Below are 26431 nucleotides of genomic sequence, written 5' to 3' on the forward strand. Positions count from 1 at the left end.
CTGAGAGACGGTGGCCCGTTAGAAGCGATTATTGCGTCTTTCTCGGGACCCAGTAGTCAGCGCCGAAGGCTCGCGGAAACTTTACTCCCGTTTTCGGATCGCTTCACGGAGAAACCGGGCAGAACCGACCTGCTTCAGCACGAGATTCAGACGGGTGGTACGCGCCCTTTCAGGTGTAACCCGAGGCCGTTAAGTGCGCATAAGAGGCAGCTTCTCGACTGTGCCCTAGACGAGATGATTGACACCGGTGCGGTGAGACCCTCACAAAGTCCCTGGGCGTCCCCAGTGGTTCTAGCGCCGAAGAAAGATGGATCGGTCAGGCTGTGTGTTGATTATCGTAAGCTCAACTCACTGACGCCTACGGTTGCGTACCCTTTTCAGTCGATCGAGGCTGTGATGTACGCGTTAGGGAACGCGAGGTTCTTCACAGTCCTAGATGCAAGCAGAGGGTACCTGCAGATTGAGGTGGCCGAAGGTGACATTGAGAAAACCGCATTCACCTGCCACCGCGGGCTCTTCGAATTTACTCGACTCCCGTTTGGTTTGTCTAACGCCCCGAGCACGTTCATGCGACTGATGGACATCGTGCTGGGCGATGCAAGGTTCAACTACGCCATGGCGTACCTCGACGACGTTGTGATATTCTCACAGTCGTTCGAGGAGCACCTCATTCACCTGAATTCCGTTCTCGATAGAATGAGACGTGCCGGTCTAACCATAAATCCAAAGAAAGTGCAGTTGGCATCGAAGAGAGTGAACCTCTTGGGCTTTGTCGTGGATGATGGCACACTGAGACCGAATGATGACAAACTGCAGGCAATTCTGAACTACCCCTGCCCCATGGATGTGAAAAGCTTGCAGAGGTTTTTGGGGATGGTTGCGTTCTACAGGCAATTCATCCCGCGCTGTTCGGAGCTTGCAAGGCCGCTGAACCTGCTGTTGCGTAAAGGCTCGAAGTGGGTCTGGGGCAAGGAACAGAGTGACGCATTTGTTGCCTTGGCTCGCGCGATAGCGAATACCGCTAGTCTGCGCCTCCCCGACCTGAACAAGCAGTTTGTCTTGCAGACAGACGCTAGTGACTACGGTGTTGGAGCTGTTTTGTTACAGGAACACGAGGGCAAACTGCGCCCTGTCGCGTTCGCTAGTCGCACGCTCACATCGGCGGAGCGGAATTACTCCGTGACCGAAAAAGAATGCCTGGCGATCATGTTCGCATTGTCCAAGTTCGACATGTACCTAGACGGAGCGGTCTTCACCGTGCAGACAGATCATCAGGCATTGTCTTGGTTAAAGAGGCTCAAGAACCCCGCAGGCAGACTCGCGAGATGGGCGCTGACGTTGCAACGTTACGCGTACGCCATCGAGTACCGCCGGGGCAGCTTGAACAAGGTGGCCGATGCTTTATCGCGCGCACCATGGAATGCTGGCGGAAGCGCTTCAGAGGCGCAGCCCAGCTTTGTAAAAAGCGGCGTCACCGCTGTTGGAGAGGAAGAGAGGGCGGACGGGAGTGTCGCGCCCTGTTTGGAGAGAGAGGAGACGGACAAAGGTCCCGCACGGTGCTGTGACGGAAGGGAAACACAGCAGCTCGTGGCGGCGACCGCTCGCCTGCCTAGGAGCGAGGCAGAAAGAAATCTGTCTTGGGGAGTAGCGGTCAGTAGAGAAGAGCTGATCGAGGCCCAGAAAGCAGACGGTCTTTGCCAGCGGGTGCTGAAAGAGCTTGCGAGCAGCGCAGCTTGCACCGGGAACGCTGAGGGCAAGTACGACGCGTATCTGCTGGGCGATGATGGCTTGCTGCTCCGCTACATCCCCCAACTTGACGAGGAAGCGGCGATAGCATCCCCTTTCCGAGTCGTGGTCCCGAGAAGGTTGCGGAAACGGTTCCTGCAGTACTTCCATGACTCAGCGCTGGCAGGCCATGGCAGCGGCAGTAAGACTTACGACAAGTTATGCCGTGTCGCGACCTGGCCAGGCATGAGAAAGGATGTGCTGGGATACGCCCGTACCTGCCCGGTATGCCAGGTAGCCAAGCCTCGGGCGGGCAAGCCCGCTGGCATGATGAAGGCGGTAGTTAGCAACTACCCGTGGCAAGTGGTCGCGTGCGATATCATGGGACCCCTCCCTCGGTCCGCACGCGGAAACCAATTCATCCTGGTAATAACGGACCACTATTCCAAGTGGGTTGAGGTTTTCCCCCTTAGGAAGCTTGTGTCGGAACGAATTTGGGAAAAACTGTTGGAGACTTTCACTCGTTTCGGTTTCCCTTCCGACCTGATTACAGACAATGCTTCGTATTTCACAAGCAAAGTCTTTGTAGACTCCTGTCGGGCGCTTCAAATCCGCCACAGGAGAACGAGTCCCTACCACGCTCAGAGCAACATAACCGAGCGGGTGAATCGAAATCTGAAGAGCATGCTGGTCGCGACGACCGAGCAGCACAGAGATTGGGACGCGCGGCTGTCCGAACTGGCGTTCGCTACAAGGACAACCGTGAACAGGTCAGTGGGTATTACACCCGCTTACTTGAATTTTGGGAGAGAGATCGCTTTTCCGCTAGAGAATGCCCTACTCGACGCGGCGGGGCCTGCGCCCCCTCCGCTTTCGCAGTACGCGGCAAGGCTCCGGGAGCGCCTGGAGGCAGCGCAGCGAGCAGCCCGCGAAAACCTCGATGTGGCGCGCATGGAGCAGGCGGATCAGTACAACAAAGGTCGCCGTCACGTCGTTTTCAACACGGGCGACTTAGTACTCAAGAGAACGCACCCACTTAGTAACGCAGCGCGCGGTTTCGCCGCGTCGCTAGCGCACAAGTGGGCTGGGCCGTACGAAGTTACGGCACGGACTACGCCGCTCACCTACCAGTTGCGGTTGTTGACAAACGGCGAAACCGCCGGTCCGGTGCATGTCGCTGATTTGAAGGCTTTCCACCTTCGCAAGGACGATGGCTGCGAAGCGGTGGAAAATCAGCGCGATGCGGCGATCTCACCCCCGGGAGGACGAGCAGGTAGCGGTGCGGTTCGCAACCCACGCTACAACCTGAGGACCAGGTAGCACCCGTGTCTCTCGATCAATTATCACTCGCAGTGCTCTCGCCCTCTCAGTATGTCTTCTAGGAAGCTCCAGCGGACCGACGCCCGTGGCTCGGACTCCAGAAGGCAAGGCAGACCACCGTCGAACGGTGGCCGCCATCAAGGCGCGCCACCCGGCTGGCGGCAGGAGCCGCGCGAGTGGCGCAGGTTCCACGGCCGCGGTGGCCCCCACCGCCCGCCAAACCACATGCCTAACCACTGGAGAGCACCTCCCAGTGGTGCAGGCCAACGCAAGAGGGCCAGTGACGACCAGGCGCAGGGCCCCCCTCAGCACCCAGCTGGCGCTTCGGCCGCCGAGCAGCCGCAACCCAAGCGGCCCAGGGTCCTGCGGCACGTGGCCACCTGGACCACGGTCGCCAACGGAGCGGCCATCTCTTACTGCGCGCGGTCCAGGTGGCGGGACCAGGCGCAGCCCCTTCGCGGCGGAAAAGCGCTTGGCGGCTGCAGCGCCTTCCCCCGCTGCGCCACTGCAGAGGGGCAGCCCGGAGGAGGCGGCCCTTAGCAATCCTCCAGTCCAGCCGCCCAGACCTGCTGTCCCCGGCGGCCGAGGAGCTTTGGAGGGCGCTGCCGGCAGTGCCCCCAGCGGAGCCAGGCGCCTCGCTCCCCCAGGCGGCTCGTGAGGAGCCCGTCCAGCCAGCGGTGAGCGGCCCCCCGGCGAGCACCCCTCCCCCCTGCGACGACTCTATGGACCCGGACCCGGAGGTCGTCGAACGCCTACTGGCGGACCCCGGGACGGACGTTTGAGGGGGGGGAGATGTAGGGTCTGCTCGCGGGCAAGTCAAATCCCGCGCCGCTCACCGCGGGTAGTCTGGAACCCTTCTTCCCGAGTGGTGGGGCGGGGGGAGAGAGGCGAGGAGAAAGCCTTTATAAGGCGAGACCGGAGAGGCTCGCGGTCTCTTGCTCCTGGACCAGCCCTGCCAAAAGGACCACCTGACCCAGCTGCCACGACGACGACCGGCCCCCCTGCCATGTGAGAATAAACCGTTTGTACGAAGTCCTGCCTCGAGTGACTGCCTGTGCGTCCCCGCGCAGAGGAATTGCCCACAGGTTGCAGTAGCGTTCCTCTCCTGCGGACGTCCAGGAACGCTTTCCAAAGTCAGGCTCTGGCAAAGTCAAAGTACCCAGCAAGAAGGCAGATGGCAGAACTAGGCGTGCCCCTGCCACAGGTGCTTCGAAGAAGCTGCTGCCATGTCGGCCCGACGCAATTCTCGCCTGACACCTCACAGGCAGCAGGGCCCTGAAAGACGCACTGCAACACCACCGTCCAGGCTAGGGGGTTATCGACGCTGGGCTCCCTGAAGAGCTAGCGCCTGCCGTGCTCTTGGAAGGATTGCTGAAGATGGTGGTACTGGAGGTGACGCAGAGACAAGTTCTCATACGAGAAATCGACGCCACTCAGGCAAACCCTACCAGGCTACGCAGCCCAAAAAAAATGACCTGGCTTAGCTTATGGTTAAGCCTAGGATGCGAAGCATACCGCCGGCGGAGGCTGCGCGTCCGCAAGCGAGCGCACGAGTTGAGCCCCAGCTTTCACAGCTGTTGTGACGTCATATCACGTGGTGCGCCGATGTAGGTCAAGTGGTAGCTACGCGGCCGCGCGCGGCGCAGCAAGGAAGAGCTCGGTTGTGCGGCTTGTATGCTTCGCATAAAAGGCGCCGCAGCCGTCCACTCTCTTGGAGCACAGCGCTGGACATCGAAGCAGAGCAGGAGCTAGAGCCTACGTCCACGGCAGCCCGCAGCCATGGCTCCGCCAAGAGCAAGACTCGTAAAGGGATGAAGTCTCCGGTCGGAGATGCAAAGCCACCGCCGCCTGAAAGGCTTCGAAGAAACGGGCCAAGAGATTGGCTGATGCTGAAGGTTACGAGCTTGTCCAGCCTGCAGAGCCTGCTGATAAAGGCTCCAAGACAAAGCCTCCAGCGGATCTCTTCTCGCCGCCCGTCATATGGCACCGTCATTTGCATGAAGCCGGGGGATAGTCTGCTGGTACCAAGTCGCCCCCTCCTACGAGCAAGGAGGACACCCGAAATCGGAGTAGCGGAGGAGTGTCGTGATAGTATCTGTGCTCTCACGGACACTTCAGCACAGCAGAAGGGCAGTTGCAAGCAGCAGAAAATTCTAGACGATGCACAGGCAACCAATGGTTCGTTACAAGCTCAAGCTAAAAAAGCCAACAGTTCCAGTGTACCGAACGACCCCATCAACATCAACCAGGACTCTCACAACTAAGAGCACGAAAAGAGATGAATAATAGCCACTTCTTTTCAAGCTGGTGCAAATTTCCGTAATTATACTTTTGTTTAACAGAGAGATAGAATGGATTTATGTAATTACAGGCCAATATCTATTCTGGCTTTTTTTTTTCAAGCGAAAGCTTCACTACGCTAGGTAAAGCCAAGGTCACCGTGTCTGGAGGTGTCACCTTCATTTGACCTTCAGATAAAGCAAAGGAAAGGAAAGATGCATAACTGGCCCCCTGGGAGAGTGGATACCTTAGTCGCGCTTTAAGCTACGAAGCTACGAAACCGATGAAGAGCGGGAGCTTCGAAATCAAAGCAAGGGAAAAAAACTGGCCCCCTGGGACAGTGGACATCCGAGTCGTGCTTAACTACCTGGCGGTAGTGAAAGATGTCAGCTGCATGCGTTGACAGTGACAACGTTGTGGCAGAAACGCGGCACTGAAGCCTTAGGCAGTCGGCGCTCATTGTGTTCACTAGCGTTGGCGTTGACGTTTTATACTCCGATGATTTGAAGGAAAGGAAGTGCGCTGACTCTGGGTCAGTGTTCGCCTGAATTGCGCCTTGAGGTGCGTGGGGTGGTGAGAGAGAGATGTGGGCTGCATGCATCAGCGCTGACAACGTTGTGGCAGACACGCGGCACTGCAGCAATATAGGCCGTAGCCTTCATTAGATGAGCAAACTCCCACGATAAATCATTAACTGCCACCTGCCAGGGTGGCAGGTTGGGCGCGCTGCCCACCCAGTGTCCGGAACGCACTCAGCGTTACAGACGCTAAGCCGCGTATAGTTGCCCGATACGCCACAGCTTTCGCTCTCTAACCAGGTTCAGCAATAGTTAAACACAAGCTAATCTTTTCCGAGTCTGGAAAAAAATTATTTATAAGTGATTCTAAATTTTTTGTGATGAAATAACCTTTTGAGCCCGTCACAGCATGGTTTTCTGTACGGTAGATCCACGGAAACTGTATTGCAGACGCAGAAAGAAATTTTGCTGAAAGCTTTTGACCTAGAACAGTCGTGCATAGGAATTTACGTTGACTTTTCAAAGGCCTTTGATCGCCTCATTCACCAAACCCTCCTTGAAAAACTAAAGCCGTACTGGACATCTTCTCCAGTCTTATCTTTAGTACCGCGTTCAATGCGTCGGCATAGAAAGCACTACAGCCTACTTTGAAGACGTTCCTACAGGTGTTCCCCAGAGAAGCATTCTATCGGGCCACTACTTTTTATTTTGTGTATTAATGACCCAACTACGTTATCTACGCTGGTGATACTGCCCTGTTCTTTCAGGGCAGCAATATGCAGTCACTCCTACGCACAGTTGATGACGCCCTGGCGGAATTAAATAAATGGAGTGAATTGAACTCGCTGCTCAATAATCCTGCAAAAACAAAAGCCGTCCTGTTCCACTCACAACATCGTGCGATGACAGCACACTATGAATTATTTCTTAAAACTCTACAGGTGTTTTCTTCAAAGCAAACATGTCATCGGATGCCCGCTTTGAGTATGTTCAAACACAGCTCTCAAAAAGCACCGGAATGCTCACCAAATCTCGATCTCTTCTTTCTGTTTTCACAAAGCTTATGATATATAACGCCCTGTTTCTTTCTCAACTTAATTACTACCTTTTGGTATGGGGAATTTTACACAGAAAATGCGAACAATTTATACTTCAAAAAATGCGATTCGTTGTATTGAAAATATGAGTTTTTAAGCCCTTAATTCCAGAGTATTCAAATATTTTAACACTGTACCAGTACACAACTTACATGACTACTGTTTAGGTGCCAACTATAAAAGAGTCCTTATATCAGAATGTGCTTTTGCAGTTAGCAGATTTAACGACCAATGTTCCCACTAACCTTTTTCGACGGCAAGAATTTTGGTTTGTACTAAGTTGTAGAATTTAACTCGAACACCAGATGTGTTGTACTATGCGGCGGGCTTTAAATGCATTATGTATCAGCAACGTTCAGGTAGAAAAATATAGCCTGCGTTCCATCAGAGGTAGGTTCTTGTAACTTTTTTAATATGAACAGCGCTGAGGTGGAACTGTATCACACGTATTTATTATTTTCTTTCTCTTATGGTCTGTTTAAAGTTCTCTGAGTACTCATTGATATGCAAGTAATTTTGTATGCACAATGCGCTCATAGTACGCTAAGCATCCTATAGTGCGCTTATGGAGGGGACAGGTGACGCTTGCGCAAACGGCATTGTTTTTAGAATTTGTTCGCCTGAAGTGCTGCCTCACGATCCATTGACAAGGATGGCATGCGCTGCTCTTTCTATAACCCGATTATTTTTTGTTGTGGCCAGCTTGAATATAGCACTCGTCGCTGGTACGAACCCGCAGTTGCGCTCCTTGCAACTTTATCAACTGCTGCACAAATGTTTTTACAGCTTCTTGTCGTTGTTTTGCAACAACGAAGTTTAGTCATAAAAAAACAAACAGGCCTGCACGGGTCCGACCGAATGAGCATCTGGTTGGGCCGGTGATTAGAAATTGATAGCGGGCCTAGGTCGGGTCCGGACCGAAGTGGCGGTGAGTAAGGCCGGGCCCTGTCTATAGATACCGGTCCGTGTACTCATCGAGCACCGAATATGAATTTATACTGTAGCTTTCCTCGAATAAAAACCTGCGCTGCGCCGACTAAACATTCCAGTTCAGCGGTTGTGCTATTTCTACAGCGTTTAACTTGCATCGCTTTCTCGCTATATATTCACAGCCTCCATGTTCATTTATTTTTGGTTATAGGTGGCTTGGAAGCCCGAGATGATTGAAGGGACGTTAGCAATCTTCTAATCGGAGTGGCTGTTTCAAGAAACTGAAAGTGAAGGCAGCGGACGTTGCGCAATGTTTTATTCACTTCCATTTTTAAAATAAAGATGGCCAGCTGATATGAAGTAGTTTTATGCATGCCGCGAAGGAGAGAGTCGCACCTATCAGCGCCTGTCTCGCGCCTTGTTAAAACGTTCGCCAGGAGCGAACGAGATTCCGAAGAAAGCTGGGAGGATTTGAGTGGTGCCAACCATGGAACGCGCAGGACTACCCTTTAACGCCTGTCTCAATCATAAATCGACTCAATGCTAGAAAAGCAGAGGCATGAAGTTAAATTAAATACAACCACCTGGAGTCATGGCATGTTTTTTTTTTTGTTGTTGGCAGATTGTAATTATGACAGCACCGTTTTTGAACATTGATTCTGCTGAGCCATAATCTGTGGAAGGGGACTCCTCGCTCCCACGGCTTCCTCGTATTGCGTGTGCTGCTCGAATTATTCCATGCCAACCGAGCAGTCCCGGGACATTTTAAAGCGAAAGCTATGCTGGCCTAGTCAAAGCCAAGGTCATCGGCGCCGCAATTTTACCTTCGAGTAGAGGAGCGGTGAAGGTGTGGCAGCCACGCGACATATCTTCTGTCATTCCCTCCTTTATCCCTTCACTTAAGGCGCAGTTCAGGTGTCCATCGAGACGTGAGATTGACACTGCACCACCACCACCACTGCACTATTTACTTTCCTCAAAAACCAATTTTCAAATTCCTCCGTCTTCTTTTAGAGCCGCCGTGGTGGCTGAGTGGTTATGGCGCTCGGCTGCTGACCCGAAAGACGCGGGTTCGATCCCGGCCGCGGAGATCGAATTTCGATGGAGGCAAAATTATAGAGGCCCATGTACTGTGCGATGTCAGTGCACGTTAAAGAACCCCACGTGGTTGAAATTTCCGGAGCCCTTCACTACAGCGTCCCTGATAGCCTGAGTCGCTTTGGGGTGTTAAACCCCCACAAACCAAACCAATCTTCTTCTGTTCTTTCATTCCCTCCTTTATCCCTTCCCTTGCGGAGCGGTTCGGGTGTCCATCGAGACATTTGAGACAGTTAATTACTGCGCTGCTTACTTTCCTGAAAACCAATTTCCTCTCTCTTCTTTTCTTCTTTCACTCCCTCCTTTATCACTTCCATCACGGTGCAGTTCAGGTGTCCACCGAGGTGTGAGACAGATACTGTACCATTTCCTTTCCTCAAGAACCAATTTTCAATTTCCTTTTTCTTCTTTCACTCCCTCTTGTATCCCTCCCCTTGCAGCGCGGTTCGGGTGCCCACCAAGATGCGAGCTATAGTGCGCCATTTCCTTTCCTCAAAGACCAATTTTCCATTTCTCTTTCTTCTTTTCTGCTTTCACTCCCTCCTTTATCCCTTCCCTTAACGCGCAGTTCAGGTGTCCACCGAGATGTGAGACAGCTACTGCTATTTCCTTTCCTGAAAAACCAATTTTCAATTGCCTCTTTCTTCACTCCCTCCTTTATCCCTTCCCTTACGGAGTGGTTCGGGTGTCCACCGAGATGTGATAGTTACTGCGCCACTTCCTTTCTTCAAAAACCAAACAAAACAAGTGGGCGCCGACGTTCATTGGCGTTGGCGTTGGCAACGTTATAGAGTCCGTTGGTTTCGACGAAAGGAAAGGCGCACAACTGGCTCCCAAGGTCAGTGGACACCTCCATCTCGCATTCATGTACGTGGCGTCGGCGTGCACCTGCAGAAACCTGCTTTCGCTCATTCCGTGCTTAGCAATGCTAAACCGCAGGCAATTTTTTCCAGAGGGTTGCGCTCGCATGCTGCCCTCCCCACCTCCCCCCCCCCCCCCCCCACCGCGATTTACGCCATTGGGTCTATGTATCCGTTTATGTAGGCACCGTGGCCGGCAACCCTCTGGTTACAATGCCACTCGAGGCCGCCGCTAAAGACTGCGACGATGACGATCCCCTAAAAGCTTCGCTCGCCACGACTAGACCAATCAGAGCGCCGCGCCACGCGCACATGTGAGCAGTTAGATCACTGGCATGCTGACGCTCGCAAGCCGAGCGAGCAGCCAGTCGATGCGCTGCTGCCGTAGCGATCTCGAAGCACGGGCCGTGTCATACAACGCACGACGCCCACCAACAGAAGAGGAGCTCCTTGAAAGAAAACGTCGATGCGCAGCCGCCAAGCGCCGCCAATACGCAGAGAAGCAGAACGATTCTAAGCAGCGCCCGCAACCATTGGCGTAGCCAGAAATATTTTTCAGGGGGTGTTATATGCCGTCGGTAAAAAAATAAAAAGGAAGAGAGCCTGGGCCCAACCAATATCTCAGACATTTTTCTGCTTTTAAAGCCGAATGGTTAGTTCGTTCACTGTAATATCTAAAATAAAAATGCAAGTGCACACAGGACTCCGAGGACTTGATTCATAAAGAACATTTATTTTCTCACAAAAAGCGCTAATACCAAAAATCGCTGCTATTGCAATATTTTCACATACTACACAACAACGAAAAAGCTTCTGCTCAAACAAATTCAGCAACTGCGATGGAATGCCGTAAAACTTCTACCCTATGCATGCGAACCAGCACCGCACGGACGCAGAGGCGTTTAAAAAGAAGCACTTCTTATTCGCGCGATAGTATATAATGATATGAGGACAATGCAAAGGATGAAAAAGTCGGCTGACGTGAAAAGGTATGTTTAATTGGGTGAACTGAGCCTACAAATAAAAGGAGTGTCATGGGTCTTGAGATGGCGAAGAAGCTCGCTTTTCTGTAATAACTTCGATGCAATAATGTACGGATGCGGTGTGTAAATAGCAAGGGCGAAAAAAAAAAGACCGAAAGGAGGGGAGAGGTTGGGCTGCAGCGCTCAAAAAATTTCGGAGGGTGTTCTGACACCGAAATACCCCCCCGGCAACGCCCCTGCCTGCAACAGATGCTGGAGTCGACCGACGCCGATGCGCAGCGAAGGTTGAGAAGTAACGGTGTCTCCAACAGATGCGGGAAGCCACCTGACAACGGCGCGGAACACAAGGCGGGGCTCGAAAATATGCATTTAGCTGGCGTTGTCGTGTGCCAAAACAGCCATCTATAGCGCCCGAGCCGATGCTATATACTTTGCGAAGCACTTCACGCAGGACGAGCTCAGAGTGTCTTGCAGCGTGTGCGACAGACTGTGGTTTACGCCGGACTTCCCTCACACGAGATACCCCCGTTGCGTCATTGTGTTATAGTGAGTTGCGTCGCATCATGACGAATGCTCTCGCACTTCGTATGTACAACCAGCGTAGTGGTTTCTACATTCCTTTGGCAAAGAACACGAAGCTTAGAAAATCGCATTTGAAGTGCGCGCGCCAGCCATTCGGAGGTCGTTGCAGGGGCCTCAAAATGCAGCGCAATGCGGACATTCCAAAAATATTTCACAGTAGTGAGTAATACTAGGTAGTGAGCTAGGGGCCAGCCCAGCTTTCAAACAAAGATGGCGGCCGTCGGGGACGCGGTCGTGGGAAGCGACGGGCGCGAAATCCTGCCGCATTTCGCTCCGAAATCGCGATTTCCAGGCTTCGTAGGCTGCGAAATATATGGATACTTTAGTAGTTGAAGGTCGAATTTAGACCTTGAAACTTCTTAGGCAGGAACTTATACATCCCGCATGAGCTTTCCTCAAATGTATACTGTATCCTCAGGCACATGAAAAGGTGAAATCTACCAATTAGAACACACAAACTTCCAGACCTCACTACTGGGCCTGAGAAGTGCACGTAGAGTGTATTGACCCCGAATATGCCATTTTCGCAAAATCGAAATTTTCGCATTTTGTTATCATTTCAAGACTGGCGTCTCTCCTTAATTCACCTGCCGTGGTGGGCAGTTTATTTACAATCCAGTGGAGAGGTTGCCACCTGCCACAGTGGGCTGGTTGTGATGTCCCAAGATCACGTGACCTAAGTGGCAAGTGGGCCACACGCTTTTCCGCTGACAACGTCACTAGATTTTCTGCGGAACGTGCACCTTAAAGGGTCAGTCTACTGAATTTTATCGGCCATATTTTCTTTGTGGCAACCGATAGCTCTATACTCAAATTACCGTTTAGCCAGGTGTGGTGCCAAGAAGTGCGGTAGAACATTTTAAAATAGAATTTATTGATGTGGGAACACATCTGTACGAGATGGTAGTCTCATCTGGCAACCATCTGGATTTCATGGAACATGGCGGCGCCCGTCGAAGCCGGACCTCTCGCTTTGGACTGAATTCTCGTTGTTGCTGCCTTTTTCAGTGCGTTCACTGGCCATAAATGGGGCGCCGGTCTTTCGCTTCGTCTCATCTCGCCTATAAGAGAACATATAAGTGATAAATTTGCTTTTTGCTTTGTTTTAATAATTAGTGACGATTCTGCCACTTCTAGGCTTAAATGGAGAGTGGGTTTGTTTACAGCAATGGTTCCCGTCCTGACCAATAGATGGCGCCACTATAGGCTGAGTTTATTTTTGCGTCTCTGCTAGCATACGCTGAACTAAATGTTGGAATGTGCCTGCGTTTAGCGTACGTATAACTATAAATATTCATGTGATTTACAGAAAAAGCGAGCGGTACGCCTTCTACAGTTTACTAGAACAAAACGTACGTTTCTCTGACTTTGGGGCATACAAACGGTACGTAGTATATTCACTTATGCTTCTACAAAAAAAGACTACCATCTGCACCAACAAAATGAACGTTTCGGGTCGCCACCAAGCATTTTTACGCGACTTTTCACGCCGAAATAAAATATAAATTCCTGCCTAAACCGGGAGCACTACCAGAATATGCCATTATTTATACACTCATCTTGGTGAGTAGACTGACCCTTTAACGCTTTCATCAGAAATTCTTTTTTTATTCAGCCCTCCCTGTTCATGACATATCTTGTATATTGTCTAAAAACCTACACTGAACTTACATCTTGACGAAAAGGAGAAATCTGAAGCAGCTCCTCAATGGAAGCGGTACAAAACGCTGCTGAAGCCTTCTGAAAGCTCGAGACACCTGCGTTCACTGCTTCAAGATACCAAAAAAATTTTGCCACTTCGTTTATCAAAGTTTTCCTCTCCCAAATGCATATATTTTTGCAATACAGGCGAGAGAACGAAATGGCAATGATATTTAACACGAAACCAAGATCTTCCGAGAGCAATTGTCTAACAATCCATCGTTGAATTATTTACTGTTGGCCTCTGTAATGCTGTGTTAGTCTTAATTTCTTAAATTTATTCTCAATTAATACTTTATTCAGGCCTTCTGAAGTCATTTCAGACCAAGTTTATTTGACCAATGTAATTCACGTCTATGAGTCTTAACTGGACGGATGCAGAGGGACGGTAAGAATTTTCCCGCCTGACTGCTTCACTTCTGAGGCCAGTGCAAGTCAGCCCCTAAAATGGCCACAATCTATGTTACAAGCTGCACTCGTGCAGAGCTAGATCCTCTGAAACAGAACAGACACCTGCATGGACCATTCCCTGTCCAGCCCACAGGGAATTAAACCAAGGTCACCCGTTCGGGCTTGTGTTACATTTCACCTTTGATATAAAGCCCCCGCGGTGGCTCAGTGGATATGGCGCTTGGCTGCTTGCCGAAAAGACGTGTGTTCTATCCCGGCCTTGGCGGTCGATTTTCGTTGGAGGCGGAATTCTAGAGGCCCGTGTACTGTGCGATGTCAGTGCACATTAAAGAGCCCCGGTGGTCGAAATTCCCGGAGCCCTTCACTATGGCATCCCTCATAGCGTAAGTCGCTTTGGGACATTAAACCCCCATAAACCAAACCATAAACCATCATCTTTGACACAGATAATACTTTGAATTAATAAAGTCACACTCAAATTGTTTTGTTCCCTTATTAGAGTTTCTTTTTTGTGTTCACCAACAGTAAATGGTTATTCCATATGCACTCCTTCCCTACACCCACACATTCCATAATTTTAGTTTTCTCAATACTGTACACTAGCAAAATGCGCTGTTATCGTCTGCCGTTTGTTCTTTTGCAGTTAACATCACCATCCTGCTCTACAGATCGGGGCAAAGCATTTGGAATGTGAGTGAACCAGCGCGCGCCCATAGGAAAGAACCATTCTGGGATGCAAATGCCCATTTACCCTGTTGTGAGGTCTGGAGAACGTGTTGAACAGCTGCATGAGAGCACGACAGCATATACTTCATCTCACAAGTTGTTTGCAGCACTATGAAAGGTAGAGCTCTCTCATCCAATCAGGGCCAAGGATGACAACAAGCAGTCCCTCAATCTTTGAGCAGTCTTGTGATTATTTGTCACACAATTATTGCAGTAATTAAAAAGGTAGTTCAGGATGCTGTTTTGAAAGTACAACAGGCGTTTCATTCACCGGTTAAATCAGCAGCGAAAGACTGCACGAAAATAGCACTGTGGAGGCCTGCTGTGAAGTGTTTTGCCACCATTCATAAACCCAGCACCCGCTGAGTCAGCAGAGTCTCCTCTACGAAGCAGCAGGACACTAGTGCTCTTCCCTTTACAGAGATGGAGCCACTAGTTGCGGGATGGGGAGTACGGAGAAACACATTTTGCAGCGCACACCATTCTGATTGGTTCGGATCGTCGCAGCCTTCCCAGCGCTGCAAACGACTTGTCAGATGAAGTATAGAAAATATAGAAGGCTATGGCACAGGTCAGTAACTTATCACGGGTGTTGCTAGACAGCACGGGCTGTATTAAGAGCCATGCATATTCCAGTGTTCGCATTTCATTCAGGCCTGATAGTACTATCATGCTCAACGTGACTTGCAATGCATCCAGAATGAACCAGCTCAGGATTTCGCCTTATAATAAAAATAATGTGCCCTTACACAGAGCACCAAAAATGCACAAATATTTAGTTGGTTGGTTTATGGGGTTTAACGTCCCAAAGCGACTAAGGATATGAGAGACGCCGCAGTGGAGGGCTCCGGAAATTTCGACCACCTGGTGTTCTTTAACGTGCACTGACATCGCACAGTACACGGGCCTCTAGAATTTCTCCTCCAAAGAAATTCCAGCCGCCGCGGCCGGGATCGAACCCGCGTCTTTCGGGCCAGCAGCCGAGCACCATAACCGCTGAGCCACCGCGGCGGCACAAACACAAATATTTAGTGTACTTTGGTCTTTCCATCAACGGCTGTGTCAACACAATTCCAGCAGCCCTGGGCTCGCACTGCTTCAAGAACCGACCTCCGGTCACAGTTCATGTATTGCATCTCATATTGAGCGTGATAGTAAATCTACTTTGACACTGCTGCTCTACACCGCTCTTGCGATCAGTAAAGCCGAGGCCATGGGGGAGCGGATCGACACAGTGACAAACCGTCAGTGTCTTGCCGAAAAGCCATCGCTGTTTCACGCATTACTCAGCAAGCGGGAAAAATTTTTTTGTAGTCTTAGGTATAGATCAAAAGCAAAAACAGAGGTAGCTTCATTTGTGCACACAGTCTTCTCAGGGGAATTAAGCGAACCGTAATGCTTTCAGTTCGTTCGCAAGTAGTGTACAGAAGGCATGCAGCAAATGCAAGATCGCTATGGAGGGCCTCAATTACAGAGGCAGTCGTGACGAAAAGTCCTCACATTTGAAGTGCGCATGTTAGCCATGTAAGCTAAGCAATGTTCCATAACAGTGCCACATATTTACATAACTACTTCTAGTCCAGACAACTTACCTTTCTAAGTACATAGGCTGGGTGCCAAATAAGAACTGTGCTCCTATGGTCCTGCAAGCGTACCACTTCAAGTTGGATGCATCCTCTGCACATGCTCTCTCTGCATTGCTGGCACCAGAAAAATAACACTATGACACTTAGCAGTTCCTCTATATTGTTAGTTTGCACACATCCATGTAAGAACAATTCCAAGAAATATGTTTACAGCAAAACTCAGACAACAATGCCTGAACAGGCTGGCAAACCACTCAGGGAACAAAGCAAACAGCATCGTCCCGGCGCCGGTTCTCCTTGGACAAGTTTGCGGCGACGCCACAGCATGGCATCGATTTTGTGAAAATCGCCAGTACTGTGAATGAAGGGCATTGCAGGGACCCATTAGGTGAGCAACAATGCTGGCGGTTACATTTGAAACTGAGCAAAAGTGCATTGCAGCGTTAATGGCGTGATACTTTACATACCCATCAAATGCGGTCACTTTTTAAGACAGCTGCAAGAGATTATTTTGCCAGGGACAGTGGTGGCAGCCAAAAAACAGTTTGTTGTTAAACTCCTGCGTTCAATGGATGACCGAAGAGAATGCGATCTAAGTGGCTGTGTAGCCCAGAAAGTGGGAAAAGGTACCACCTGTGCCAGTGTGATCCCAGCAGGCCTGGGATTGGGTGCACTCAAAGAACAGGCCCAACACAGATTGCAGTAAGCTAAAAGTGGGAGCTTTAGTGTAAGAGCTGGTAAACTTTAACCCCACTAAGTGTGCATGAAAAATACCGTGCTACAGTTGGAGTGAGTCACTGCGAAATGCTTTCATTAGGTATTTGCTTATGTTAAGGCTCTATTAAGCACACTGAACATGCCAGATAAGCTTAAGAAATGCCAATCTCCACTGAGGTGCACAAACTGATCACTGGAAAAACTTTATTTGATATTATTACAAACTGCGACATCACAAAGACGCTTACTCCGCTTAGTCATCTACAAGCGAGGCATCCTCGTCCTCTGGCCGAATGGATGACTCTGGAGTATCTCTGAATACAGCAGCGTAGCTTTGACGCAGGCTGTTTATATATGATGTGAGATTCCGGTTGCTGGCCTCGACACGGTTCAGCCGCTCTTGCAGTTCAGCAACCTGCCCGCGTAGTTTCTCTTTCTCCTGGTTGCAGAAAAACAAAAACAGCATGCACATGGCTGATAAACAGAGCTAAACTTCAGTCTGATGAGATATAAAAAAATTTGCAACGTATGAAAGACAACATATTTGCTTACAATTTCTGCGCTCGCATGTTCAAGTTAGTTCCACAATGTTTTATTCTTGGAGCATATCTATTATCTCGCCTTGGTCCAATCACTCCCGATCTTTCGTCGCCTACTTTTCACCCAGAAAAATAAATTACTTACATTTCCTTGTATGAGGGGTCAGGAGAGCATATTACCTAGCGTTTGTTTTAATGAAAAAGTGCTAAAAGACAAAGCACATGAATGCATCAGCAGAGACTGAGTTTGGGCTAGTTGATATTACATAACAAAACAGTTGCTCAGTGGCACAGAACTTAGACAGGAGGTACCAGGGAAGCCCAAATATAAGACATGGAGTGCAAACTAAGGACTGATCAATATTCTTCTAAAAACAATTCACGTAAACTTAAATGACAGTTACCTGGGGGGAACATTATCAACAATGCAAAAAAGACAAAAAAAAACTAAAAAAATGATGCATGCACACATCCGCATTCACAGCATTTTTCTGCACGTTATTCATCGTAACAAGCTGGCCAAACTTGCCCGTCGCATTGAAATCCTATAATTGTGGCTTCAGTACAAGTGTTATCATGTAGAGAAATATTATGTGCCCAAAAACAGCCACCTCCTTTTTACTCGGGCCATTGACGGCATGCTGATGCACATACCATCTTTTTCCAAAACTATGTGATAAGCCTCTCTTAATCTCACAGTTCACATGGCCACCCGACCTTGCTAGCACAGTAGCCCCTTTGAAACAGATCTCATGTTCACGTCTCACACACTTGTAGCTGGTGGCAGATTTTTCTATGCTCCCACAACCTCTCATTCAAGCAGTGCCTTGTTTTCCCAACCTGCTGGACAACAGAATCTTGTAGACGATACTACCAGAGCACTATCAATTTTGCAGGTGCCTGACACAGCACCCTTGTGAATGAAGCTTTTTTAGACCATTCACTGCTTTGCCCATCTTTCCAGCTTCCAAAGCACAGAGACTGCCACAGCAACGTTGTACCTGCTAGCTAATTTTTTTCATTTAGTGTTTAAGGCCACAAAACTATGATAGGACCACCAAGGCTTTTTTTCCCTTACTTTCTGCTTGCTTGCTCTTTCTTGAGCCTAGTCTCCTCCGGCACTTTTTGGTAACTGAGGTAAGCAGTGTGTTCTGGTAACCACTCCTGCAGAGCTATGTCCTCTGGAAAACCAAACCCTTCTCTGCAGTGTGGCTACAAAGTTTTTAATTAGATGTGGCATGAACATTATGGTAGTATCGCCTTTCCATTTCCCGTTTTATACATCCGGCATGTATGGTTCCTGGAGAATTCTGGCTGCATGTAATCATCGTAGTCAACCTTCTGCTGGCGGCACACCATATGTGCAGCTTAGACCTTCATGGGAACTGTGGAACAACTAGCATTTCCTGCATTTTACCTTCCGAGTACCCTTCTGCCAGAATGAAAACCCACATACCAGAAATTTCTTTCAGAAATAGTGCAAAGATGCAGTTGCCCTTTGCCAAGTACTATTCTGTTAACAATGACTCGACGCAAAAGCCTATGTGTATTCTGCCTTTCTGTGGAACTACATGGCTATCAGACTGCCCAAAAATTGAGTTATAGGTTTATCTAATTGCAGGATGAATGCAGAGTGTTTACTCAAGAATCTAAGGACCTTTTTAAAACTTGTGCAGTGAAATAACAGCCCAAACTTGCGAATTCTCATGAACAAAAACATTTAAGGTGAAGCCATTTAGCTTTCTAGACAGAAGACAAGGTTAACACATTCATGCTATGTATACACCAGAGAATGTTTCTCCTTTTACTTTCTCCATCTTTGCAGAACTCATTGTAAATTTTCATCCACAATAATGTGGGGCTGGTAAATAGAGAGACCTCTGCAGAGTAAAATAAAAAAAATCCTTCATCCAAGCATGACACATGAAGGTCATTTCCTGGCCAAGTGAAAAATCAGAGCCCAGGTGTTCAGGATTACATCTTAAGGCGCAACCTTAGAACTTCCGAAATCAGCTATCGTTGCCTGCAGTCTAGAATAGTCAGGTGGAACAGTTTGTAGGTGCAACACTTGGGTGTTTGCAGAGGCTCCCGGATAGCCCCCACTGTTTCAGAACTACATCTCAGTAAAACAGGCCAGGCCCCTGAAGCCAACCTCAGCAAACTTCACTAACATTTTAGTGAGAAAGCACTATTCCAATGGGTAAACCCAGAGCAAGATCATGCGACGTTTGTCGGTTTGTGGCAAGTATCTTGCGATGTTTGTGGGTTTGTGCCAAGCGAAATACATAAATAAAAATAAATAAAACAAATACCGTAGTATATACTCGTGTAAGGGCCACATCCCCAACTTGGCCGTTGGCAATTCGAAAAAAAAAAGTGAGCCAAAAAGCGTTTCATGCGCGCATAATTTTTGCCGCGTAAAAATCGCTGCGGCCACGAACGCGTCGTCCCGTGCGCTGTGCTCGGCCTGGAACCTTGCACACGCGGTCCGTCATTGACGCTACCTTGCTCGGTGTTAGCAGCAGAAAGGACTGACAAAATGTTACAGTGTGCAAAAGCCAGGATGGGGTACAGGCGTGTTGGGTGTGCCTCACTGTGCAAGAAAATGTGAGTGGCGCGTTTTTGGGCGCTGAGGCACCGCTCCCAGCAGTCATAAGTGCCGCGCCTTAGGTGGATCTTAACTTAGGATCACATGAAATCTGCAGTAAAGTAATACAGTAATCAAGCAACCTGTCTTACTGCGGGTGGTAATTGCGCACATCGCGCGGGCACAATCCACACTTCTAATTCATTGTGTATTCGAAGGATTCATTGCGCCTGCGCTAATTCGTCATAAAAATGGGTATCGCCACGTAAAAAACGGCGTAATTGGGGCTGCTCTGTAGCAGAAATTTTTTGTGGAAAAACGCCGGTTCCATGTAAGGGCCGCACCCCATGAGAACTGCGGAAAAAAAGTGGTGCGGCCCTTACACGTTATATACGGTATTGCCATGACTGGGATTCGAAGTATTAAAATGTCCTCAAAGCTGTAGAAATAACATTTTTTTTATAACTACAATTTCGCACGCTTAATTCAAGGCTGCAATGGCCACGTTCCAATGGAGGCAAAAGCACCAATTGATCGCTGAAGACCTGCAGTGTCCTAAACCAATATGCTTTGCTCCAATGCTGTTTCTCACAGCGTAGAGATGTGTTTCTGGGGAGGCGGCGGCAGACAATCAATGACTATCTTGTTACAGATGGCTGCCTGTCTAGCAATCGACCGAAAGTCCTTCTCCAGCGGCTCTAATGAGACTTAAAACATCCAGTTGTGAGCGGTAAAACAAAACACAAGCAGAATGCATACTGACAGATGTGTGCTCGAGGTTACCTGAAACAGCCCAAGCCAGCAGTGCAGTGCACTTTAGTAGGTGAACCACTCTTGAAAATGAGCCGCGTCTCAGACAAGGCTCCCCAAACAGCACCGCTGTAACACAGCCAGCTGCTGGATTTTGCACACTTTCTTTTTAACTTCTGTATTGTTCAATGAGGCCAGGCGCGCATGTCCGGAGTTACTTAGAAACAGCACTCCAAGTGACGGTGATTAAACTTTGTATACAAATAAGCTTTCTCTCATTCCACATCAACAGTAGAACAGTGGTTTACTAATAAACTACTGGGAAGGTTTTAGCATAGGTTTTCTTCATTTCCGAGACGTTCCAGGCAATAGCGACCACCCCACCCCCGAACTAAAAAAAAAAAGTACTGTCTGTAATTTTTCTAGCATGAAGAAAATGCAACTATAGCAGACACCAAGAGTCAGTAAATAAGCACTGAGCAATTTTTTTGAGCGCAGCTCTCAAAATTACTTTCTGGGTTGCAGGTTTGTGGTTTGAGCGGAGTCCCTCGCTGTTGACCTCGGCACAGCTGCCAGAGCAAAAGAGCAGCACAGCGGAGGATGAAAGAGAGCGAATGCAGCACGCAGCAGAGGGTAAAAGTACAGCGATAGAGAAGAGGGCACGAGGAGGAAAACAGAGGAAGATGATCTCCTCTCTTTTTTTTTCTTCCTTGCTGCTACATTTCACTTCGATTCGAAATTATATTCAAACAAATTAACTAGTTGCTTCGTATTTGCTTCCAACTGCTTCGAACATCGTTACCATAAAAAAAAATTCACAAATTATCTAGTCAAGCAACAGCAAAGGCAAAAGCAGCCGGGAAGAAAGCAGCCGGGAAGTCACACATCTTTGTTTTCACCGCGTGGCTTTCACATGCTTTGCCTCACTGTATTTACACACTGTGGAAAAGCTGAGTGTGCACAATTGCCCCCAGGCTTGGCTCGTCCGTTAGCGCACTGCCTTCGTTTATGGGTGACTCGCCCCATTGCATTTATGAACTGCGAGGAAGGCTGCCGCTGTGCTCCTGCATGTGGTCCGTGCCTCTTTTCCCCCTCCCTCCCCCATTGTTGTTTTTTAGCGCACCTCCTGGTGGTTGCTCAACGATCAGAATGTGACAAAAATATGAACGCATGAACCAGAAAATTGTATTACACAGGAAGGTACTTACGAGGAGAAAAACAGTGGGGCGCATTTTACTGCTCATGATTTTGAGGCCGTGAACCGGGAAATCAAATGAACAAGAAACATACCAACAAGTTTCCTCACACTAGAAACAGGCACAACAGCCCCACTTTACCAGTGAGTGAGCTTCTTCGGTTTTACAGGGTGTATAGGCTAACTTTAGCCAAGGGTTAAGATATAAAATATTAGTGGTAGGCTAGGGGAACCACTTGCATACCGCTACCAGCTGGCTTGCGCATCATAGGCAATTTTTTGTTTTACAATTACTTAAGATAATTTTCCTAAATCCGTAAATATTGACTTTAGATGGCAGACGTGAATAGCAAAGTTGGAGAGCACCTTCAAAAACCCCCATTCTTTTCATTTGCGCTAAAAAAAGCCTCACGTGTATCTTTTTCCGAGCTCCAAAGAAAGCCCGCGAAATGCAAAAAAATCACGTGACTTGCGCATTTGCGCGCCACGATTGTGCTGCTCTCAACCGTGGCTTGGGTGATTGAAATCAGCTGCTGGCAAGGCGCGACGACCCCACTGCTCCGGCAGGCCGATATGTCGACAGTGGTTGTGACGCCCGCGCGAGCCAGTCTGTAAGCGTGACGGCGCAAGTTGCAGCAAAGGCACCAGACATTGTGAGCACGATGAGAAACCCAAAGGTGGCAAACACAAATGCGACAAGTTTTATTCGTCACTGAGAGGTAAAACAAGATAACTAAAATACTTACTGTTGTGTCCCCTTATTGCTTTTGTGTGTGTGCGCCCCCGCATCCTCCTCCTAACGACCACTCGCATCCTCCTCCTAACGACCACTCGCATCCTCCTCCTAACGACCACTTGCCCCTCGTCGCACGCTGTCGCCAGATGCCCCCCCATGGTGCGCCCCCCGCATCCTCCTCCTGTTTTGGGAAGCCACTCCCTCCCGTGGACGCTTCTCCGCTCCCTCCTTTCTTCGGGCGGCCAGTTCGGCTCCTGCCTCGGTCGACGCTGGTCGCACCCTCATCGGCTTTAAATAAACGAAGTCTTAAAGTACCGTGTGCGTCTTTCGCTGCATTCAACACAGCGACCGGACACGACAGTGGCGACGAGAAAGTGGATTCGACCCGCGCTACGCAACGCTATTGACAAGCCATGGCTACGCGAGGGTTTCCCAATCAGATACCAGAGTTCAACGGCTCATCGTGGTCATCGTGGGTTGGACGCCTTCAGTTCTACTTTGAAGCTAACAACATCACAGACCCAGCCTTGAAGAGGGCCAACCTGCTGACGCTGTGCGGGGAGCAGACCTACGATACTGTCTGCGCCCTTATTCAGCCAAGCACACCAGCGGCAGTGTCTTACGACGACATCGTAAAAGCGCTGCAAAAGCACTACGACCCAAGGCCATCCGAGGTCTACAGCCGGGCTCGCTTCCAACGACGAGATCAACTGGGAGGAGAAACTGTGAGCGCCTACGTAGCCGCGCTCAAGAAGCTCGCTGCCGACTGCAATTTTGGAACGCTGTCGACAACAGCTACCGGGCAGGAGGGAGACGCAGCTTCTTCTGCTAACACCACCATGCTTCCCTTGGACGTGATGTTACGCGACAGATTTGTGTGCGGACTGAGTGACGAGTCACTGCAGCAGCGCCTGTTCGCTGAGAAGGACCTCACATTCAGCAAAGCTTACGACATCGCCGTTCGAGCGGAGAGCGCCGGTCACCAGCAGAGAGGGATTCGCCGGAACACCGAGCCGGTACACCAGACAAGCAACCAGGTGCGCAAGCCTTCTGTTGTTGTAAAATCGGTCAAAAAGGCACAACGCTGCTGGCGGTGTGACGACCCAGGGTGTCTACCAAGTTGACGTTTCCAAATTCCCTGAGTTTTCCAGGTTTTCCCTGAGTGCATTTGTTAAATTCCCTGAGTGACACATTACTTTGGTTTATGCAAAAACAGCCTGACACAAAGCCGCCTGACGGTATCACTCTTCAGTAAGCATGTTAAAAAATAAAAAAAACTGCGATTTAGTCTTATTTGAATAGTAAGGAGTAGCTTTTAACCGTATTTACTCGCATAATAGGCGCACTTTTTTTCCAGAAAATTCGGCTCAAAGTTCGGGGTGCGCCTATTAGCGGGGTAAAATTTCCGGAAATTTTTCGACTCTCAAAATTGAACACACCGCGTAAACGCACTCGTGTATGGGCCGCACCCCGTTTTCCCGAAGAAAATATTTAAAAAAAAAAGATCCGTGTAAGGGCCGCACCGAAACTTTCTACGACCCACGCGGGAGTAGCCTTCGGAATGCATGCGCCGAGGCCTCTGCGATCGGCTCCGGCTGCGCGCACCGGGCGCTTGATCGTGGAGGCCACACACGCGCACAGGAGCTTCTAGACGCCACCCACGGAGGGCGCCCGAGGTAGAGCTTATCATCATCATCAACGTTTTCCTCCGCCGCGAGCTTTCGCTATCGATATCGCCATCAGCATCTCTAGCTCGTTTTTTTTTGTTTTGTTTTTTTTTGTTGCTGTCAAGTGCCGGGATCTGCGGTAGCGCGATAGTTCATCGTGGTTTATGGCTTTGCCGCGGAGCGTTGCTGTTTTAGCTCGACGGCCAAGCACGACCTTAACAGCTACACGGCTGGGAGTTTGCTCTCGAACACGGCTAGCGTGCGGCAGGTCGGAAAATACGACGTGGCCGAGAAGTCATTAAAACAGCAGTCATTAAAACTAAGTCGGTTCAAAACGGCGCAGCTAAGTACGGACAGACTTCGTTGCTTCGCCAGCGTCGCCAGATCGCGATAAGGCGGGAAACTATTACCCCTCTCCCAAAGCTGCGCTGCCTGCATCGCGTGTGTGCACCCCCTGCGGCAGAAATGGACGCTTCCATCAGCGAGACGCGCAGGGAGGAAGAGTTCACTCAGAAACACCGGAAAACAAGGGGAGGCCGCTGGCCGTCGAACAGCGCACGCGCGAACCACAGCGCCGGAGAAGCACCGGAAAGTACGCTTCAAAATTCGAAGTGCCGCTGGCGCCGCGAAGCTTTTTGCCGCCTTGCTGGGATGCTCCACTTGACGGCAAAACGTTGGAGGCCGGCGCTCGCTGAGGAGAGTACGCGTAACGCCGCAGTGGACAATCCGTGCAATGCCAGTCCGCATCGTTTACACGAGGCAGCATTATCGCGCCTTTAATTCTTTTTATGTAGAAATGCAGCTATTTTTCCCTGATATAAGCACAAATCCCCTGAGTTTTCCCTGAGTTTTTCCAGATTGTCCAAATTCCCTGATAATTCCCGGTTTTCACGGTTTTCCCGGTTGGTAGACACCCTGCGACCAACACAACCCCCAGGGATGTCGATTCCAGTCAGCCACGTGTAATTTTTGCCACAAGCGAGGGCATATCGAAAGAGCATGCATTACGAAACGGAGACTTGCCAAGATAAAGTCACCTTCCCAGCCTAATCACAGCGTCAACGCCTCAGAGAATACGCCGCTATCTGATCTCCATGGAGCAACATCAGCAACACCATCTGTGTTGTACGACCTGAACACCATGAATCTCGGCACGCGACCGAAGATTTTTACAGAAGTAAGCGTACATCACCAGCTGATTAGGTTCGAGGTGGACTCCGGCGCAGCCTGTACTCTGATCAGTGAGGACACGTTCCGAACTTCATGGCCATCTGACGCACCCGCCCTGCAACAAGACGACACGCACCTGCGAACGTGGTCAGGACAGAATCTGCCACTATTGGGCTCTGCCAACGTGCAGGTTAACTACAACGGCCAGACCCATACGCTACCTCTGCTTGTTGTGAAGGGCACAGGATCAAGCCTTCTAGGGAGAAACTGGTTTTCTCCACTAGGCGTGATGATATGCGGCATACACCAGACGCCGAGCCAGAACATGGTTGAGCAACTGCAAGAGAAATACGAAAGAGTATTCTCGGAAGAGATTCCAGGAAACGAAGGGCCCCCGGTCACACTGGAGTTGTTGGACAACGCGCAACCCAAATTTCTGAAGGCCAGGCCGGTGCCGTTTGCTCTCCGAGATTCAGTTGAAAAAGAGTTGGACAAACTGGAGCAGCAAGGTGTCATCGAGCCGACGCAGCATTCAGAATGGGCCACACCACTTGTCGTAGTTCGCAAGAAGAACGGAACCATACGCCTCTGCGGAGACTACCGGAGCACCGTCAATCTTGCGACTAAAGCGTCCTCTTACCCGCTACCGACACCTGAAGAAGTATTCAGTGTACTACGTGGCGCAAGAGTCTTCAGCACATTGGACCTCACCCAGGCGTATCAGCAGCTGAAGGTGAGCGAGTCAACTGCTGAATTATTGGCAATTAACACACTGAAAGGCTTGTACAAAGTCAAGCGACTGCCTTTTGGCGTAGCTGCAGCCCCGGCCATATTTCAAAAATTCATGGAGACAGTGCTTCAGGGCATCCCAGGAGTTTGTGTCTACCTTGACGATGTCATCATCAGTGGCACTTCCACTGAAGAGCATGCAGTGCGCCTAGAGCTCGTTCTCGAAAGGCTAGCAAACGCTAATTTGTGCATAAGCAAATCGAAGTGCTGTTTTGCGGTGCCAGAGGTGCAATTTCTGGGACACCGAATTGATGCGGAAGGCATTCACCCTACCGAGGACAAAGTGCGAGCGATCACAGAAGCACGAGCTCCAACAAACAAGCAGGAGCTACAGGCTTTTCTCGGACTCTTGACGTTCTACGACCGGTTCTTGGAACAAAGAGCTACCGTGGCCAACGACTTATACCAACTCCTTCGGAAAGATGTGACATGGACATGGTCGCCACGCCATCAGCAGTCATTCG

At 49.7% G+C, this 26431-nt stretch overlaps 1 protein-coding gene and 1 pseudogene across 1 annotated transcript in view; one reads left to right on the forward strand and one right to left on the reverse strand.

The window, feature by feature from the left end:
- LOC149355633 (uncharacterized) overlaps positions 1–26431 on the forward strand; it is a 430506-nt pseudogene that overhangs the window by 66869 nt on the left and 337206 nt on the right.
- The window catches only part of LOC149355637 (uncharacterized), a 94918-nt gene continuing 85208 nt past the window's right edge, over positions 16722–26431 (reverse strand). The window contains exon 15 of the mRNA XM_089583961.1: positions 16722–16973. Coding sequence (XP_089440087.1) covers positions 16788–16973 — 186 coding nt within the window. The 3' untranslated portion in view covers positions 16722–16787. The remainder of the gene's footprint in view (positions 16974–26431) is intronic.

This window comes from Amblyomma mixtum, chromosome 3 (genome assembly GCF_055824585.1).
Source record: "Amblyomma mixtum isolate Tamu chromosome 3, ASM5582458v1, whole genome shotgun sequence".
Lineage (NCBI taxonomy): Eukaryota > Metazoa > Arthropoda > Arachnida > Ixodida > Ixodidae > Amblyomma > Amblyomma mixtum.